A 20,689-nucleotide genomic window follows, 5' to 3' on the forward strand; every position below is an offset into this window, starting at 1 on the left:
GTGGCTGTCTTGTCGGCCTGTAATGACTGATGAGCCACAACTGGAGTGGCCTCATGCGGAGCCGAGCGTAATTGGTCACGAAAGTACAGGCCGCCATGTGGCCTAACAGGGTTAGACACGTCCTCACTGACGTCAGGGGGGCTGTCTGTAGTCGTTGCACGATTGCCGACAAGGCCTGGAACCGCTGCAATGGCAGCAAGGCCCTGCCCACAGTGGCGTCCAGGACGGCCCCGATGAATTCCACCCTTTGTGTGGGGGCCAGGGTGGACTTGTCTGTGTTCACCAAGAGGCCCAGAGTGGCGAACATGTCGGTGATCACACGGACATGGCTGCAGACTTGTTGTTCCGACGTGCCCCGAATCAACCAATCGTCCAGATACGGGAACACGTGGATACGACTGCGCCGAAGCTGCGCCACAACAACTGCCATGCATTTCGTAAACACTCTCGGGGCCGTGGACAAGCCAAATGGGAGGACTGCAAATTGGTAATGCAGAGACCCCACAACGAAGCGAAGGAAACGTCTGTGGGGTGGCCAGATAGCAATGTGGAAATACGCGTCCTGCATGTCGAGGGCGGCGTACCAGTCTCCCGGATCCAGGGATGGGATAATGGTCCCCAAGGAAACCATGCGGAACTTCAACTTCACCAGGTACTTGTTGAGCTCTCGCAGGTCGAGGATGGGCCTGAGGCCTCCCTTGGCCTTGGGGATCAGAAAGTAGCGGGAATAAAACCCCTTGCCTTTCTCGTTCTCCGGCACCGCCTCTATAGCTCCTTTGCCGAGGAGCGTCTGCACCTCCTGCCGAAGGAATTGCTCGTGAGAGGGGTCCCTGAAGAGGGACGAGGAAGGGGGGCGGGGAGGAGGAAATGAAACAAACTGCAGGCGGTATCCCGACTGCACCGTGCGTAAGACCCAGCGGTCTGATGTTATTAGGGACCACGCCGGGAGGAAAAAAGAAAGGCGGTTGGAAAACGGGGGGAAAGGATCCAATGGGGAAACTGTTACTGCGCCCTCGGGCGCACCTTCAAAATGAAGGCTTGGGACCAGGCGGGGGCTTAGAGGAGCCTTGGTTTTGGCCCCCTTGGTTCCCCGAGTGCCTGCGCCTTCCGTTCCTGCCGCGGCGCCTGTTAAGGTCCTGCCGCTGGCGGAACTGGAGATACGGCCTTCGCTGTTGTTGTTGTTGCTGCGGCCGGAAGGGTCTACGCTGCGTCACTGGAGTGTGCATCCCCAGTGACCTCATGATGACTCGGTTGTCTTTTAGACTCTTGAGTCTAGGGTCTGTCTTATCCGAGAACAGCCCTTGGCCTTCAAAAGGAAGGTCCTGTATTGTGTGCTGGAGCTCCGGCGGAAGGCCGGAAACCTGCAGCCAGGAGAGGCGACGCATCGTTACACCCGACGCGAGGGTACGGGCAGCCGAATCCGCAGCGTCCAGAGAGGCTTGCAAGGACGTGCGTGCGACCTTCTTGCCTTCCTCTAGGATGGCCGCAAACTCCTGACGAGCGTCTTGTGGCAACAGCTCCTTGAATTTGTCTGCTGCCACCCAGGAGTTAAAGGCGTATCTACTTAACAGGGCCTGTTGGTTGGAGACCCTGAGTTGCAGCGCCCCCGCCGAGTACACCTTACGGCCGAGGAGATCCATCCGCCTAGCCTCCCTGGATTTGGGGGCTGGAGCCTCCTGACCATGACGCTCCTTATCATTGACGGATTGGACCACCAGGGAACACGGAGTCGGGTGTACGTGGAGGTACTCGTAGCCCTTAGAAGGAGCCATGTACTTCCTCTCGACGCCCTTCGCAGTGGGAGGAATGGAGGCCGGAGACTGCCAGATGGTGTTGGCATTGGCCTGGATGGTCCGTATGAACGGCAGGGCGACCCTGGTGGGAGCGTCTGCCGAGAGGATGGTGACAATAGGGTCCTCTACCTCCGAGACCTCCTCGGCTTGTAGACTCAGGTTTTGGGCTACTCGCCGGAGGAGGTCCTGGTGCGCCCTGAGGTCCAGCGGGGGGGGGGGCTGTTGGAGGAGGTCCCAGCCACCGCTTCATCAGGGGAAGAAGATGAGGAGACCCCCGGCAAGAGGGTGTCTAAAGGGGGGTCTCCCTCGGCCCTCGCCTCTGCCTCAGGAGCCAAAGTGGAGTCCTGTTGCTTGGATCCTTCCTCCCCATCCGGGGAGGGAGGGGGGCGAGACAACGAGGCCTCAGGTGCCCTGCGCTCTGCAATCGCCGGCCTAGCAGGGAGCTGTTGGGGGCCCTGGGCCTGATGATACGCCCAGGGTGTCCAGAAACCCCATTGCTGTGGGGCTGCGTCCTGCTGTGGAGGCTCGCTGAACAGCGCCGCCTGCCGGTCGGTGCCGAGCACGTACCCACTGTCCGCCAGCGAAGACACGGACGGCTGCCTCGAGGGCCATGGCGGGGCGGACCCTGGATGGTAAGGGTCCGCGCGGGCCGGCACGGGCGATCGTCTCGGTGCCGGGGACCGGTGCCGGGAGTCGTAACGGTGCCGGGAGCGGGACCGAGTTCTGCCACGGTGCCGGGATCTGGATCGGTACCGGGCGCCGCTTCGGTGCCGGGATCGGGACCTGCCACCGGTTCGGTACCGGGAGGTCGACCGAGACCGGGACCTGCCACCAGCTCGGCACCGGGAGGTCGACCGGTGCGGCGAACGTCTGGATCGGCTCCTGGACTCGCGGTGCCAGTAACGACGGCTGGAGTCTGACCGCGATCGTCTCGGTGTCGACCGGCGCCGCGAGTGCGACCGGTACCGCTGAGGGGAGCGGTGCCGGGACTGCGAGCGGCGGCGGGATCTGGAGCGACCCTGACGTCGGGACCTGGAGCGAGAGCGAGAGTCCCGGGACGGTGCCGACATCATAGGCTTGCCTCTGGACACAACCCGCACCGGAGGTACCGGGGGTGGCAGCTGAGTGGGCTCGGTCATGGCTATGAGGTCCCGTGCCGAGGCGAAGGTCTCTGGTGTAGATGGCACCACTATCTCGACCCCAGATGTCATGGGGGAGCTTGGCGGCACCGGACTCGACGGACCCGCCGGGCCCGGAGTCGACGGTGCCGGCGGCGCCGCGGCCGATGCTGAGGCCGGGCGCTCCACTCGGGTGTGCCTGGCCGGAGTAATGGACTTCGACGGCCTAGGCTCTGTCCCCGGTGCCGGAGAAGGTCGGTGCCGGGGAGTCTTCTCGGTGCCGGTGCGATCCGGTGCCGGCGCCGACATCACGGCCTGCGAAGCCGCCGGGTCAAGTGCCGCCTCCATGAGGAGAGTCCGGAGCCTTTGATCCCTCTCCTTCTTAGTCCTTGGCTTAAAAGCCCTGCAGATGCGGCACTTGTCGGATCTATGCGATTCCCCCAGGCACTTCAGGCACGCGTCGTGGGGGTCGCTCGTGGGCATAGGCTTCTTGCAGGCCGCACACTGCTTGAAGCCCGGCGAACCAGGCATGAGCCCGGTGCCGGGTGCCGGGAAGGGCTAAGCCCCCGGCGAAAAACTATTTACAACTACTTAACACTTAACTACTACCATCTACTTAACAGTCTAATTAACACTACAATAGAGATAACGATAGAAAAACAAGGAGAGCTAGGGACGTGGAGGACAGCTATGCCGCGCTCCACAGTTCCAACGACCGACACGGCGGTAAGAAGGAACTGAGGAGCGGGTGGGCCGGCAGGGATATATATTGGGCGCCATGGCGGCGCCACTCCAGGGGGCGACCTGCCGGCCCACTGGAGTTGCTAGGGTAAAAAGTTTCCGACGAACGTGCACGCACGGCGCACACACCTAACTGGAATGGATGTGAGCAATCACTCGAAGAAGAAGTAACAATTACCTTTTTTGACCGTCTCTGGGAGTCCGTCTGGTTCATACTCCTTATTCTCATGGGTCAGTGAATGTTGGTAGATGGCTCCCTTTTTAATTTTTTTAGATAAAGTCTCTGGTATAGGGGATTTTGGTTCCCCATCAACTTCCTTGGTTTCTTGGCATCTTTGTCTTTTACCTGAAAGCTTAGTAGGATCTTCATCTGACCTCTTCTCTGTAACTGACTGATTGTTAAGTGTTACTGGATTATCTGAATTTTGTGAAGGAGAATTAACTGCATTTGCTGGCTGTTTCAGCAGAGCATTCAACAGAGAGACCTGTGTTTTTAACATCTCATTTGCTTCCTCTAGTTTATAGTAATTAATAATCAGAGTGCAGTACTTCTCCAGGTTCTCTTCTGCTTCCTTGGTTTTCTCTTCTACAGATTCCTTTAGTTCTTCCAGCTTCAACCTCATTTTTTCTGCACTGGAAACCTCATCAGCACCTGATCAAAGGAAAGAGTCATTACCTGTACAAATAACTTTAAGGAGAGTCTGGAAAAAACGGTTACCCACCTTTTAGTAACTGTTCTTCGAGATGTGTTGTTCATGTTCATTCAAAGTAGGTGTGCGCGCGCCACGTGCATGCCAGCCGGAAGATTTTCCCCTAGCAGCGTCCGTAGGGTCGGCCCTGGCGCCCTATAAAGGGACCCACCGACCCTCCATCCCCTCAGTTCCTTCTTGCCAGCACTCCGACAGAGGGGCAGGAGGGTGGATATTGGAATGGACATGAACAACACATCTCGAAGAACAGTTACTAAAACGTGGGTAACCGTTTTTTCTTCTTCTAGTGGTTGTTCATGTCCATTCAAAGTAGGTGACTCACAAGCCTAACCTTAGGTGGCGGGGTCGGAGATCACTGCTGACTGGAGAACTGCACGACCGAAGGCTGCATCAATCCTAGCCTGGTGTGTGATGGCATAGTGTGACGAGAAAGTGTGGATGGAGGGCCACATGGCCGCTCTACAAATCTCCTGAGTCGGGATCTGAGCCAGGAACACCGCAGAGGAGGCCTAGTGGAGTGGAGTGGGCCGTGACCAGAGGGACAGGGGTCTTAGCTATGCAGTATCCCGAATGCAGGTCATGATCCACGAAGAGATTCGCTGAGAGGAGACCGGGAGCCCCTTCATCCTATTCGCCACTGCGATGAAGAGCTGAGTCGAGCGTCTGAATGGCTTGGTATGCTCGATGTAAAAAGCCAAGGCCCTGCGGACATCCAGGGAATGTAACCTCCACTCCTCATTGGAACAGTGTGGTTTTGGATAAAACACTGGGAGAAAAATACCTTGACCCATGTGGAACTGTGAGACGACCTTGGGTAGGAAAGCCGGGTGGGGTCTAAGTTGGACATTGTCCTTATAGAAGACAGTGTACGGGGGCTCAGATGTTAATGCCCGAGCTCTGACACCCTCCTGGCCGAGGTGATTGCCACCAGGAAGGCGGTCTTATACGACAAGTACAACAGGGAGAATGAAGCCAGAAGTTCAAAGGGAGGTCCCGAGAGGGCGGAGAGGACCAGATTCAGGTCCCAAGCAGGGGCCGGCTGACTAACATGTGGAAATAGCCTCTCCATACGTTTGAGGAAATGCACGACCAGTGGGTTCGCAAACACCGAGGTACCCCCCTCTCCCTGATGGAAAGCCGAAATGGCCGCCAAGAGAACACGAATTGAGGAGAGGGAGAGGCCCAGTTGTCTGAGGTGGAGCAAATAGTCTAGGACAATGGGGATTGGGACCCCCAGCGGATCATGACCTCGCTGACCTGACCATATGGAGAAGCGCTTCCATTTGGCCAGGTAGGTGGCCCTAGTTGACCGTTTCCTAGTACCGAGCAGCACTTGTCTGACCTGCTGGGAGCACTGCATCTCCATTGGCTTCAGCCATGGAGCATTCATGCTGTGAGATGAAGGGGCTCCAGGTTCGGGTGGCGGAGGGAGCCTTGGTCCTGCGTTATCAGCTCTGGGAGCAGGGGCAGCGTCAGGGGCGCCTGAATGGACATGTTCAGGAGTGACGTGTACCAATGTTGGCCGCGGCCAGGCCGGAGCTATCAGGATTACCCATGCGTGGTCCCTGCAAATCTTCAAAATCACCCTGTGTATCAGAGGGATCGGAGGAAAAGCGTAGAGCAGATCGACCCCCCCAAGACTGTAGGAAGGTGTCCGACAGAGACCCCTGACTGCGGCCCAGGAGGGAGCAGAACCACCGGTACTTTCTGCTTTCCCTCGAGGCGAACAGGTCTAACCAGGGAAAGCCTGAGAGCTGGAAAATTGAGCGTACCACGTCCCATCGGAGGGACCACTCGTGACCCCAGAACGAGAGGCTGAGGGTGTCTGCCAAACTGTTCTGCTCCCCCGGAAGGTAGAACGCCGTCAGGTGGGTAGCATTGTGGACGCAGAAATCCCACAGCGCGAGGGCTTCCCTGCAAAGGGGAGAGGAGCGTGCACCCCCCTGTTTGTTGATATAAAAGACTGCTGACGTGTTGTCCGAGAGGACTGAAACACATCTGCTGGCCAGGTGGGACCGGAAGGTCAAACAAGCCAGGCAAACCGCTCTCAGCTCCCTGACGTTGATATGCAACTCAAGGTCCTCCGGCGACCACAAGCCCTGCGTCCTGAGGTGTCCCAGGTGTGCTCCTCAACCCTGATCTGAGGCATCCGTTACCAGGGAGAGGGAAGGGTGAGGGGCAGCGAAGGGGATACCCATGCACACTTTCTGTGGGTCGAGCCACCACTGCAGCGAGCTTAGCACCAAGTGGGGAATGGACACCAATGAGTCCAAGGGGTCCCTGGCCGGGCGATATACTGTCGCTAACCGGGACTGTAGTGGGCAAAGCCGGAGTCTGGCATGGTTTACCACATAGGTGCACGCCACCATGTGACCCAACAGCTGAAGGCAAACTCGTGCCATGGTAATCGGGGCGCGGTGCAGTTCAAGGATGAGCTCGGAAATCGCATGGAACCTGGATTCCGGCAGGTACGCTCTGGCGTGGGTGGAGTCCAGAACTGCTCCTGGAGGCAGGATGGACTTGGCTTCATTCAAGAGGAGGCCGCTCCAAGGAGCCGGTGGAGATCCAGGTGTCATTCATTAGGCAGACCTTTATGAGCCAGTCGTCCAGGTACGGGAATGCCTGGATGCCCCGCCCGTGCAGGAAGGCCACCACGACTGCCATGCACTTCGTGAAGACCCTTGGAGCAGCTGACAGGCCGAACGGGAGCACCGTGAACTGCAGATAGGCGTCAGCCACGACAAACCTGAGGTACCGACGGTGTCGGGGAATTATGGCAATGTGGAAATAAGCGCACTTTAAGTCGAGGGTGGTGTACCAATCTCCTGGATCCAGGGAGGGAATAATCAAGGACAGGGAGACTATGAGGAACTTGAGCTTTCATACAAACTTGTTCAGCCGCCGCAAGTCTAGGATGGGTCTCAGGCCCCCTTTTGCCTTCGGTATTAGGAAATACCGGGAGTAGAAGCCTTTGCCTCTGAGCTCCCGAAGGACTTCCTCCACTATCCCCGCCTCCATGAGGGACTTCACTTCTTGACTTAGAAGTTGCTCGTGAGATGGGTCCCTGAAGAGGACCAAGGTGTGGGGGGGCTGGTGGGGCAGGAGGGAGGAGAACTGGATAGAATATCCCCTCTCTACCGTGCGGAGCACCCAGCTGTCCGACGTGATTTGGGACCAGGCACTGTAGAAGAGGGACAGATGTGACCCAAAGGTAGGGGTAGAAGGATCCAGAGTCTCGACAGGTAGGTCACCTTCGACCGTACCATCAAATAGGGGGTGTAGGCCCCGATAGTGGTCTCGATTGACCGGACGCCTGGCTGGAGGGGTGGCATTGGTGATGCCTCCTGCCATTTCTGCCCCACCTGCGCCCCAGCTCCTGGCGAGTCTGAGGTTGGTAGGGGCGTGGGGCTGTCTGCGGCCTAAACTCCCTGCGCTGGGTAGCAGGGGTATGCAAGCCCAGCGAGCGGAGCGTGGCCCACAAGTCCTTTAGGCTATGCAGACGCTTGTCCGTCTTTTCTGAAAACAACATCTGCCCCTCGAAGGGGAGGTCTTGAATGGTCTGCTGGACCTCATAGGGCAGGCCCGAGACCTGGAGTCAGGCTCCCCGCCGCATGACCAGGCCTGTGGCCAGGGTGCACAAGGCTGAGTCCGCCGCATCTAGGGCAGCCTGGAGAGAGGTTCGAGAGATCAGCTTTCCCTTCTCCACCAGGGCTGAAAACTCTGACCTCGAGTCCTGGGGAAAGGAGTTCCGTAAACTTCGACATGGCTGAACACGTGTTATGACCATATCGGCTTACAATTGCCTGTTGGTTGGCAATGCGGAGTTGTAGGCTTGCCGTGGAGTACACTTTTCTGCCAAAGAGGTTGAGTCTTTTAGCGTCCCTGCTCTTTGGTGTTGACCCCTGAAACCTTTGATGCTCCTGTTGGTTGGCTGCATTCACCACTAGGAAGACCGAGGTGGGGGAATGTACAAGTGTTCATGCCCTTTAGAGGGGACGAAATAGCGCCGCTCCATTCTCTTGGCAGTAGGGGCCAGTGAGGTTGCCGTTTGCCATAAGGTGCGGGACGTATCCGCTATGGTCTTTATCAGCGGGAAAGCCACCCTGGATGGCCCTGAGGAAGCCAGAATGTCTACTACAGGGTCCGCGTCCACCTCGATTTCCTCAGCTTGGATTGCGAGGCTCTGAGCTGCTCGCCGGAGCAGTTGTTGGAAGATTCGAGTGTCCTCCAGGGCCAGTGCCGCAGCCGTGCCCGAGACCGCTTCGTCTGGGGAGGAAGATGAGGAAATTACATGGATCGGCCCTTCCTCCTGTGCGTGCAGTCCTTTGGGGTCCTGTGGCACATGGTACTGTGGTTGTGGGGCCAGTTCCGATTCTAAATGCGGCATCGCGACCGGTACCGGGGTCGCCAGTGAGCGGCTTGGCGTATTGGGCGGTGCCTGCTGAGCCCAAACTGTAGCCACTGCCGAACTTGGATATGGCACACCCCTGCCCAGTGATGGTGCTGGTGGAGGAGGCAGCTGCGCCAGAGACACCGACGCCAAGGAGACCGAGGCCGACCCTGATTGAGGACCAAACGCCTGGCCTACCGACTGGTGGTAGGCCCAGGGGGTCCAAAACGGCCACTGTGAGGGAGGATGCCATTGCTGCTGCCACTCTGGGTAACGCTGGTGGCTAGCCCCGGAAACTGATCTCCTGCTCCGCAACCGGCTGGAGCGGTAGGAGTCTGCCTCTGAGTCTGAAGTCTCTGAGTATGAGCACCTGGGGGGAGCAGCACCTGATGCCATTGGAGAACGGTGCTGAGGCAGCGGGGAGCCTCTTATCTGGTCCGGTGCCGCCTTAGCGGCGCGGTGCGAGGAGGGAGGCGACAGCATGGCCGGCTTGCCCCTCGATTGTACTAGGGGATGGGCCATGGTAGGCCACTCCCTACAGGCGGGAGGCCGACGCTGGGAGTCCCATTAAGTCTGAGGCCGCCTCGAACGCCTCCGGTGTTGAAGGGAGGCGCAAGTCTCCGCTGAGGTCTGGGGATCTAGGCCAGTCCGGACTTGATCGCCCTCTCTGCGGTGTGGGAGTCGATGGAGCAGCCGAGGGCTGTAGCCCAGCCTGTCCGCTTGCATCCAGGGACGGCATCAGCCTCGGATCCTGGTGGGGTGACCGTTTCCTCACCGGCTTTCTCTTCTTAGCGGGCACCGGCAACGGTGAGCGGTGCTGCACTGAGGCCGACTTCCTATGACCCGATTCCGTCCAGTGCCAGGTTTTAGACGACTTGGGCTGGGCCCTAAGTCCTGATGCCGGTGCCGGGGCGCTCCGCACCAAGGAAGACGTGCTGGGCACCGCCTCGGATGGTTCCGGGTCCGAGGGTGGCTGCAGGGCAGCATCCATTAGGAGGACTCTAAGTCTTTGAGCTCTGTCTTTGAGAGCTCTCGGGTGGAAGCCTCTGCAGATAGAGCACCAGTCCTTTTGGTGGCTCTCTCCAAGGCACCTCAAACAAGCAGAGTGCGGGTCACTCTTGGGCATGAATTTCCCGCAGTCCTTGCAGAGTTTAAACCCGGGGGACCCAAGCATGCCCTAGCGGGTGACGAACACTTGGAGGAGGACCCCCCAACTACCCAGAACTATATACAATGACCTAAGTAAACTAACTATAACGTAACTATATACACGGACTATACACAAGGATAGGACATTGCTAACTTGCTATGCGCAAGAGAAGTTCCAGCTAGCCATCATCGGCAGTAAGAAGGAACTGAGGGGGTGGAGGGATGTCGGGTCCCTTTATAGGGTGCTGTAGTGATGCCACACCAGGGGCGCCCGGGCAGACCCTACGGACGCTGCTAGGGGAAAGTGTTCCGGCTGGCGTGCACACAGCGCACGCACACCTACTTTGAATGGACATGAACAACCACTCGAAGAAGAAAGATGAGTTTAGAATGCAATGATCTCAGTTATTCATTTGTTAATTAAGTACATAAGGTGTGTGCTTGTGCAACCACAATACACTACACAAAATAAAACAAGAGACATCCTGTAAGAGTTACTTTACAGAAGAGATTTCTGTTGATACCATATTTACTGTCAGGATGACATGTACCCTGATTCTTTGGAATCTGCCCCTGACACACAGTGCACGGGCAACATTAATTCTGGCATTTCCTAACTTTTAAGTGCTTAACATTACCACCTTATCATTTTTTAACAGTTTTAGTTTATATAATTGAATACCGCTTGTCTCAGAAATATGGATCTCTTTTTATATCAGTAGTGATTCTTTCTGCTTACTGGACACACATGAATATTTGCTAGCCTAACTTACCCTAGCTAACGGCAGAGAAGTTGTAGTATTTTACACATTGTGGAAACCACTTTAAATTGTTGTCCTATTACCTCTATACTTAGTTCCTGACAACTCTAGAAATGACTGAAGCTTGTGATCAATAAAACCCCAATGTATGTGTCTTAAAAAACATTTATTAAAGTTAATAAACTCCAGCACTTCCTGGTCCCAGAAAGCTGCAACTAGTACCAGGCTGATGATATTTAGAAAATGGAGGTACTGTCTGAAGCATAACACTTTAAGAAGTGCTCCTCTCTCCCTGTCTACAGTCCAGGAGGACACCAAAAGCTGTTTGGAAGGACATATGTATAAACTCTAAAAGGTATAAATTTCTCCATGGTGGATGCTGAACTATTAGCCATCTATACCCAGAATGTGAATTTTCTTTATTGTGATGGCCAGCAGTGGAAAGAACAGACACACTCCAACATTTTACACTCTGTGAGTAGTACATGTCTCAAGCATGTCTGTGGGAGGGGGCAGCCTGGGGCCCCACTTCAGTCCGAGTTGGACCAGGGCCCTATGTGGGGGAGGAGCCCCCTGCCACTGGAGGGGGGGCAGCCCGGGGCCCCGCCGCCACTGGTCCCGGACTGCTGCTCCAGGGCAGCACTGGAGACCAGCTGCCTGGGGCTGCCAGAGCAGCGGCCAGTGCGGCTCACCCCTGGGTTTCCCCAGCTGCACCAGTGCTGCAAAATTCATGGAGGTCACGGAAAGTCACATTCACAAACTTAATTGTGATTCATTTATAACAATACTCTAGTACTGCATTTCCTTATTAAGCTACCACATACTTGGCTTTTGCTTCTTTAATAGAGCATCATGTTCAGCAATTTGTTTCTGCAACATTTCTTTTTCCTTCTCTAGCTGCTTACAGGATTTCATCGACATCTCCATTTTTCTACGAGCAAATGCATTTTGCTTCTTCAGTTGAACTATATGCTTTAGATTGTCCACCTACAAAATAAAAATATATATTTTTAGTTGCTAATAGGAAACTTTATTCTTCTGTCTAAGCATTATATTCTCACTAATGGTATCTCACCTGTCAGTAAAAGTTAAGTGTAACTAAACAACCAAATGTTATAATATGCATTTGTGTAGTAGAGTTCACTTAGTAATATACAATTGAATTATAGCAGCTTCTAATTCCAACAGAGAAACATTCAAGTCATGTTTATTGGAAAGCTACATGTGTGTAGATTTCCTTGATAGAGAAATAATAATCTAAATATGATATTTGAAATAACCAGTTGACAAAACCCAGCTGAAAAGCATGTGGTCCAGACACGTTCGTCCACCCTATGTGCATTGGGGTGCCAAAATAAATGGATGGTGGATATCTGGCAGCCTTATAAAAAGCACTACAGGATAAGGTAAATATCAAGCACAGTGCTCCATCAGCTGGGCATGGAGTGAGTGCTGTAATTCAGTGCCTGCTTGCCACAATACCGGCTCCATACTGTGCTACATGAGTGCTTTTCAATGTTTGTTTATTTCTGAAGCGAGAGCACAGAACTACAGTCAGTCATTCACCACAAACAGAAGTAGAAGAAGACTGCAGGTTAGAAAATGCAGAGGGAATTGATAAGACAAAATTCAGCTAGATGGACAGGTTTAAAAACTTTGCCCCTTCTGTTTGGCAGTAAACACTCAAACAATGTACGTAACAAGTAAAACTTCATACAGTCATTTCCAGAAATGTTTTGCAATGTCATGTGGAATTGTTCACACGCCTATGTAAATTATTAGCAAGAATAGTGCTGTCATAAGAAGAATCTGTTGATAAATTTAGATGGAAATTCTGCATACATCAGAACTGATATGCTCTCACAAGCTGAGTGTGACATAATCAGGCAGTAGAAGCAATTTAAAGACAATAAGGGCATGTCTATACTGGAAAGTTTCACAAGGTATTAATTAATGTGTTCATTAACATGATGTTACAACATGCAGTGTAGACACTGCCCTGTTATGTTAAATATCACATCAGTCAGTTATGATTAACCTTAGGGGCAGAGTGAAAAGACATGTTTAAACATGGTTTAATTTTCAAGTACAGACCCTAGCAAAGTAGGTATTATCTTCATTTTAGTTGGTGAAATTAAGGCAGAGTCAAAGCCAGAGGTCAGCTCAGGAGCTCTTTACTTCCAGTTCTGTGCTTATACCATTATACAATGCCTCTTTCTAGATACCACGTTGCAATTTAGTTTGAAAGTCAAAAATTAAACAGCGTGTAGGGAAAATACATACCTGAACTTTCTTAAGTTCTTCTATTGTCTGGTTAGCATCGTTCAGAGAATTATTTAATTGTTCTTTACTTGACTTCAAGAGCTCCATTTCCAACTTTTGTTCACCCAGACACTGCTCCAATGAATTGAATTTCTCTTGACAGGCCTGAATTTCTACTTCATTCTATAGGCAAAAAAATAGATAACTAGTACAGTTTTGAAAAGGCCCTCTACAGAATGCTACACAGAAAATGCCCTTATCGTTTGCAGGAGCTTTGCAGTAAGCTTGCATAATATAAATGCTTTGTTTTGAATTTAAAACGTGAAAGACCAATTTGCTTTAAGTGTAAAACTTTGTATACAAGAACTGTGCCTAGAAGAATTCTGCAATATTTTAAAACAGCGGTCGGCAACCTTTCAGAAGTGGTGTGCCAAGTCTTCATTTATTCACTCTAATTTAAGGTTTCGCGTGCCAGTAATAGATTTTAATGTTTTTAGAAGTTCTCTTTCTATAAGTCTATAATATATAACTAAACTATTATTGTATGTAAAGTAAATAAGGTTTTTAAAATGTTTAAGAAGCTTCATTTAAAATTAAATTAAAATGCAGAGCGCCCCGGACCAGTAGCCAGGACCTGGGCAGTGTTACTGCCACTGAAAATCAGCTTGCATGCCGCCTTCGGCATGTGTGCCATACGTTGCCTACCCCTGTTTAAAAAGGTAGTTTACTAGAAATCTTGTTTTAAAAAACCCTCTTTTTTAATTCATAGGAATGAAAAGAATAAAAAGACACAAGTAATTTCAAATGGGGTGGTCATTTATTATCAGAACTAGGGCACTTAATACCTGAAAAGCATGTAGGTACACATCTGTACAGACAACTCTTTCAAGAGGAGGGAGGAGGACTTTTTATGACTATTGAATAAATATATATTTTGAAGTGTCGTAAGCCTTGTATTTTTCAGTACAATTTGTAAAGTATAATAACGATTTAGAAAAAATCTACAGAACTAAGTTACAGTAACATTCAGTGTGAGTTAAGCTCCCTAAAGCCAAACATTACACTTGAAGATGAGAAGAGATTCTTAAACAAATCAGATTAAAGTGTTGCACAACAGCGGCAGATCTAACAGATCATGCTTTTTCCTGTTTTCATAGGTTCAGACCGATAGTTCATATTTTACTAGCTTTTCTGTATGGGATCTATGTGAGCTCTCTGTAAGACCAAACAGTTAAAAGTTCTGTTAGCATTTCTACTAAAAGCCTCCAATTCTTACTAACCTAAATGTAGAAATACTACTTCCTAAGGTTCTCCCTTCTATTTGTGCTCAATTCTCCACCTGCCTCTCAAATCATCTTCTTGGATGCCACACAGGCTCCAGCTCAGTCTCTTCATATCTGAAGTTCTTGGATCAGATTCTGCTGCCCTGCACCATGTATTGTCATTTACCCCACTCAAAGTTACTTTACACTTGTGTAGATGACTACCACACAATACAGCACAAAAGAGAATCTGGCCCTTTATATCTTTGCTATTAATTAATCTCCACCACATTCCACCTCTATCACCTCTGATATAATCAGACATCTACTTCACAGGGATATTTTTTGGCTTAAATTTTTTGTGAAACAATGACATCCTGGGATAGAAGGACTAGTATGATTATTACACCTCTATCCTGTCACCTTCAACTCTTTTCTCTCTCTCATATTCAGTTTCTTCTCAAATTCTTCCACATCCTCCTTTTAATGTAATCACAATTCAGTCTTTCCTCACAATCTCCAATGCTGTAACATTTATCTTTATGCCTAGATTACCAGACGGTTAGACCCACTCTACCAAGCCCTTCCTCCCAGGAGTAGTCCCAGTGAAGATGTGTGAACACAACATTCAAAGTATTAAGTTTATGAAATACTCTACACATCCATTTTTCCCCATAATAATTATCGGAAGTAAGTGCTTTGAAATACTATAGCTAAGACAACCTCTTCTTTGGGGATATTATATACACAAGTTGTTTGCTGAATATTCAAATCTTCCTTAAGATCCCCCGTGCCCTTTTCTTGTTTGCTTTACCTTTCTGTTTGCTTCTGCCAGAAGAGCCTGATGGTTTTTCTCTATTTGATGAAATCTGCTTTGATATTCTGATATTTCTTTTTTCATTTCTCTCTCCTTTTTCTCCAGCTCTTTCTGAACCCCATCCAAACTCTTATTTGGTTCATTTTTTCCTGAAGTAGTTAGATCCAGTTGAATCTACAAACAAAAGTTGCTCAGTCTTTGGTAATTACATTTTTATAGATGAGGAAATAGCTGACATATTAGACAATTTGGCTTTGCATCTGGAAAAATCTTTAAATGTCAAAAACTGACAAGGTAAAAGAAAATGATCTAATGGCTGTATAGCTACAGTGCTGTAGTCCCAGACTTGAACTTTTTAACATAAAACAATAGCATACAAGATTACAGAGAAGATGGGCCTCTCTGTCATATACAAAGGCATTTTAGCTCTGAGTTGTACAAGAAGCTTCATCCCACCAATGATGTTAGTAATAAAGCCAAAGCTAACCTCACAACGTATACTGTAATTGTTCCTACTGAGGGTGTTCTGAGAGGTTCAGGGTTATTAGTCTCACCATGACAAAGATGTTGCAACATTCTGAAGTATTTAAGTTGTCTATTTTTGTGACTATTCTGTGGACATATTAGGATATAGAGAGTTACTTCTGGGTATGATTCCTAAAAGTCATACTGAAATTCATAGCAAAATATCTATTGACATCCAGGAACAGGCCCACAGTCGTGTAGTTTTGCACACAATTTCTGCAGCTAACATGCCTATTTAAATTAGAAGCAATGGTTAATATTTTACATAAATGAAAGCAAGGCTGCACGTCATATGATTTGTAAGACATCAAACCTGGAGAATGAAATATGAGGACTTTTAGAATAAGCAGCTTAAATATGAAACTACGTTTTATCTACCCTAGAAAGAGTTGTCAAAAAGTTTATTTTTAAAAAATAAATACTTGAGGAACATTATACTTGTTATCTAATTATCTCAGATACTCCGCTGATGGAAGACACGTAAATGCCTGAAATAGAGACGAGCCCTTTGTCATAGCAGCCTTTCCAGGCTGACATCCTGAGGCCCCTCATCCCCAGTGAAACAGTTTTCAAATACAAAGTATGAAGGAAAGGAAAAGAACAGTGAGCTCATCTTCTTTCTGTCTTAGAGAAGAATATTAACAGAGTATTAAAATTCCTAAAATGTTGGAGCCAGAATCTCAGTTGCTTTAAACTGGCAGAGATCCATGGACTTCAATGAAGATACACAGATTTACACTAGCTGAGGATCTGGCCCTCAAACCTGGAAAAGTCAGTTTCTCATACAGTAACTAGGCTGTTTTCTCTCTGTTTCTGGAGATTATTCATCTTTCTGACTGCTTTTTCCCCAAACTACCTTTATTTCTCCCCATGTTAATTTCATTGTCCTTTCTCCTCTTCCCTTCTCAGGAAAGAGAAAGATTCTGGCATTACACTTACTCTTGCTTGCGCAATCTCTCCACGCCCTAGTGCAGTCTCCAGCTCTATAACCGTGGCACACCCTCCTGGAACACCTTGATCCAGGATACATTTTAAAGAGCCATGTTAAATAGGCAATAAGAATCTGATTCAAAACCCAATGAGGTCAATGGGAGTCTTCCCAAGGGCTCTGACTTGGGCCCTAAACATGCCAACAGTACCACAGATACAAAAATTGAAAATACAAAACACACACAGAGCTTTCAGTAGGCCTGTGGGTATAGGCAAACAAATAGCTACATTGCATACACCTTACCAGGTGAACAAATGCATATCTGTTAGTTCATACACCAAAATCTTTGTAGACTTGCAAGTGCAAACATACAATCTTATGGCTTTTCTACACTGAGAAGTTAATTCGGATTAAAGTAAGGTATGAATATAAAGTGGCATAGTTATTCCTGATTAACTCCCTGCATGGATGATCTTATTCCAGAGTATGAGTATCCACACAGGGAGTTAATCACAAATAGCTATTATAGAACAAGTCCATGTGACAAACGTTCACTGAAAATCAGATCTATTCTTTCCACAGCACCACAAATTTTTGTTAGTGATTACTGTACAACCCTCAGTTTAAACTCCTTTGGACTTTAATTGGGCAAGGAAGAGGTCAGCCCAGAGGACATTCTATCCCCATACTTACAAAGAGGACTGTACAATAGCTTAAATTGAATTACCTTTTCAACAAGAGCAGATTTTTCAGACTGTGTGGACTCCTTCTCAAGATCTTTAGGGGATGCTTTTAGATTTTCTAGGGTAGCCTTCAAAATTTCATTATTAGATAGCTGTTGAACCTTCTGCTTCAATTCAGCTATCATATTCTGCAGCCCTTCTTTTTCCTGCATCCAGCATTTATGTTCACTTTCCACATGTGACAGCTGTACAGAGAGCTGCTCTACATCTTTAATCTTTTGTAGTGCACCATTTTCTTGGATCGTCTCGTCCCGGGTTTGTTTACAGTCTGCAAGTTCCTGTACAAGTGCTCCTAGTGATTGTTCTAGTTTGGTACTGATGTTTCTTGCTTCCTGAAGATCCAGTAACAGTTGTGTTTTATCGTGTTCAAGACAACCCACTTGATGAATTAAGTCTTGTTCTTTTGCCTTACAAATTTCTAGCTCATTGAAAAAAAGCTTTATTTCCTCACTTGCATTTTTCAGCTGAGATTTTATCAATACCGTCACATTTTCAGACTCTTCTTTAATTTGCATATTTTCTTTCTCCTTTTCTTCCAGCAGTCTTACAACATCAGCGTTAGAAGATTCTAATTCAGATATCTTTTCTTGCTTGTCCTGTAGTTCTTTATTCAAACCTTCTTTTTCTGACCTGAAGGCATTAACTGCGAATTCTAAACTTTTCACCCTTTCTGCCATCTCTTCCATCTCAGTTTTTAATGTTTCTGCCTCTGTTTTAGCAGTCTCTGCCTGAAGAATTGCATCTTCTAGATTTTCTTCTGACATCTGCAATTCTCTTTCAAGCTTCTCAATTTTGTCCTGAAGAAAATCTGCTTTCCGTTCACTCTCTTTCAGTTTTTCAACTCTGCGGCGCTTTTTCTTCTCATCTGATTCTATTTTTATTTTCAACTTCTCAATTCCATACCGCAGCTGATCCACCTCTTCTTGTGTTGAGTTCAGCCTAGCAGCAAGTTCGCCTTTTTCAATTAATGAGCCTTCCAAAGTTTTGGAAAGCTTAGAGTTTTCCATTTCTGATTCACTTAACTTAGTCTGCAACATTTCAGACTCCCTTAGAATCAATTTTTTTTCCTCCTCCAGATCCTGCATCTGGTTTTGAAACTTTTCTTTTTCTAATGTCAGAATCTCTGCTTCCTTCTCCACATTCTGCAACTGCTGCACAAGATAGTCTTTTTCCCTTGATAAATGATCTACATCAGATTTTGTGGTCTGAAGCAGTTTGGTTTGTGTCTTAGCTTCAGCCTCTAATATCCCAATAAATTCAGTAGCATCCACTTTGTTTGACTCTAGTTCTTTTATTTTCTCCTGCAGTTTCTGATACAGTTGATCCAATTCCTCTTTTTTCTCTGACAAAATACTCAGTTCTTGACTGAGTTGGTTCCTCTCCGTTGTGATTACAGCAAGTTGTTCTTGAAGAGTTGAAACCATTTTCAGTTTATTTTCAATGTCTTTTTCTAACTTCTGATTTTTTCTCTGAAGTTCCTCTATGTCACCTTCTATGGATAGGGCATGGTTCTCAACATTCTCTTTCTCAGATTTTGTCCTCCTCAGTTCGTTTTCAGTTACGAGGAACTTCTCGTGCCAGTCTCCTTTGCTCACTTCCAAGTCCTCCAGCATATCTGTTACATCAGATAATCTAACTTTGTACACATCCAGGTCAGACTTTGCCTTGTCAAGTTCTTTTTCTAGAATCATAATTTTGTAAGATATCTGCTGTTTATCAAAAGAAACAGATTCAAGTTTCTCATTTAAGTCTGAGTTTTCTTTTTTAAGTACTAGAACTGTTTTTTCTAATTCTGCATAAGCAGTTATCTTTGCAGTTAGTTCTGTATGCTGCAAATCCAACCTTGAGTTTAATTCTTTGATTTCTATGAGAAGAGCATCAACTTTTGTATTGCTTTCCTCTATGCCAAGGAGTAGCTTCAGGTCTTCACTAGATGTCTGCTTAATCTGTAGCTGAAGAGTTTCAACTGTTACTTGATTTTCCATGAAATCCAGAGGTGTTGTAGAGATGCTGTTATTGGAAAATGACAATTCATTGTGGCAGTCTATCTTTTTCTCCAATGTATTTCTATATTCAGTCTCTGACATCAGTTTTGCTGGACATTCTTCTGCAGATCTTGCTTCTGTGACCTCAGCTACATTTTCACATTCAGAGTTTTCTTCTATAGTAATTTGTTCACATAGTTTTATCTCAGATTTCTCTCGCTTGGAAGCCAAGTTTTCATTAGGTAAACTATGCACTTGCAACTGATACATGCCATTATTTTCTTGTGCAGTAAGAGAAGTCTGCAATTGGTAGAAGTCAAGGAAAGACAAGAGTGAGTCTACAAGGAAGACTGAAAAATTTCTTACCTGGTAATTTTCCACTAGCAGCTTCTCTCATTCATAACAAATGGGTAATGTCACTCACCTGTGCAGTGTGATCCAGTGTTGTTGCTGGAGGCTACAGGACTAAGCCTTGCCCTTCAACTCAGGCCATTAGAAGAATTATTCCAAAGCTATAGGAACACTCTAGCAAACTATTACTAACCTTAAGACAACCTGAAATTATAAAAACTAACGTTAAGACGGTAAGACAATTATATATTTAAATCTATATATTTTTTCTACAAATTGTACCATGGTCATTTATCAGATAAGAACGGTGCACTGAATTAAGAGATACTACTAGCTGAAAGAAAATTATCAGGTGAGAAATTTTTAGTGCTGTGGATTAATCACAGTTAACTCAAAAAAATTAATCGCAATCAATCGCAGTTTTAATTGCATGGTTAAAATTCAATTGCTGTTCTATTGTTTATTAAATATTTTTGGATTTTTTTCTACATTTTCAAATGTATTGATTTCAGTTACAACCCAGAATATGAAGTGTACAGTGCTCACTTTACATTATTTTTATTACAGATATTTGCACTGCATAAGTGATAAACAAAAGAAACAGTATTTTTCAATTCACTTCATACAAGTACTGTAATGCCATCTCTTTATCGTGAAAGTGCAACTTACAAATGTAGATTTTTTTTGTTACATAGCTGCACTTAAAAACAAAACAATGCAAAACTTTAGAGCCTGCAAGTCCACTCAGTCCTACTTCTTGTTCAGCCAATTGCTAAGACAAACAATTTTGTTTATATTTATGGGAGATACTGCTGCCTGCTTCTTATTTACAGTGTCACCTGAAAGTGAGAACAGGCGTTCGCATGGCACTTTTGTAGCTGGCCTTACAAGGTATTTACGTGCCAGATATGCTAAACATTCATGTGCCCCTTCATGCTTCAGCCACCATTCCGGAGGACATGCTTCCATGCTGATGATGTTCGTTAAAAATACAGTGCGTTAATTTACTTTGTAACTGAACTCCTGGGGGAGAATTGTATGTCCCCTGCTCTGTTTTACCCGCATTCTGCCATATATTTCATGCTATAGCAGTCTCGGATAATGACCCAGCACATGTTGTTTGATTTATAAACAGTCTCTGCAGATTTGAC

The 20,689-nt window shown here is 47.8% G+C and overlaps 1 protein-coding gene across 3 annotated transcripts in view; it reads right to left on the bottom strand.

Moving 5' to 3' along the window:
* The window catches only part of LOC127049447 (centromere protein F-like), an 88,091-nt gene that overhangs the window by 8,171 nt on the left and 59,231 nt on the right, over positions 1 to 20,689 (bottom strand). For all 3 annotated transcript variants that reach the window (XM_050950209.1, XM_050950207.1, XM_050950208.1), the window contains 5 exons: positions 17,187 to 19,487; positions 15,001 to 15,177; positions 12,946 to 13,107; positions 11,487 to 11,649; positions 3,831 to 4,304 (listed from right to left, as the gene is read on the bottom strand). In XM_050950209.1, coding sequence (XP_050806166.1) covers positions 3,831 to 4,304; positions 11,487 to 11,649; positions 12,946 to 13,107; positions 15,001 to 15,177; positions 17,187 to 19,487 — 3,277 coding nt within the window. The remainder of the gene's footprint in view (positions 1 to 3,830; positions 4,305 to 11,486; positions 11,650 to 12,945; positions 13,108 to 15,000; positions 15,178 to 17,186; positions 19,488 to 20,689) is intronic.

This window comes from Gopherus flavomarginatus, chromosome 4 (genome assembly GCF_025201925.1).
Source record: "Gopherus flavomarginatus isolate rGopFla2 chromosome 4, rGopFla2.mat.asm, whole genome shotgun sequence".
Taxonomy (NCBI): Eukaryota; Metazoa; Chordata; order Testudines; family Testudinidae; genus Gopherus; species Gopherus flavomarginatus.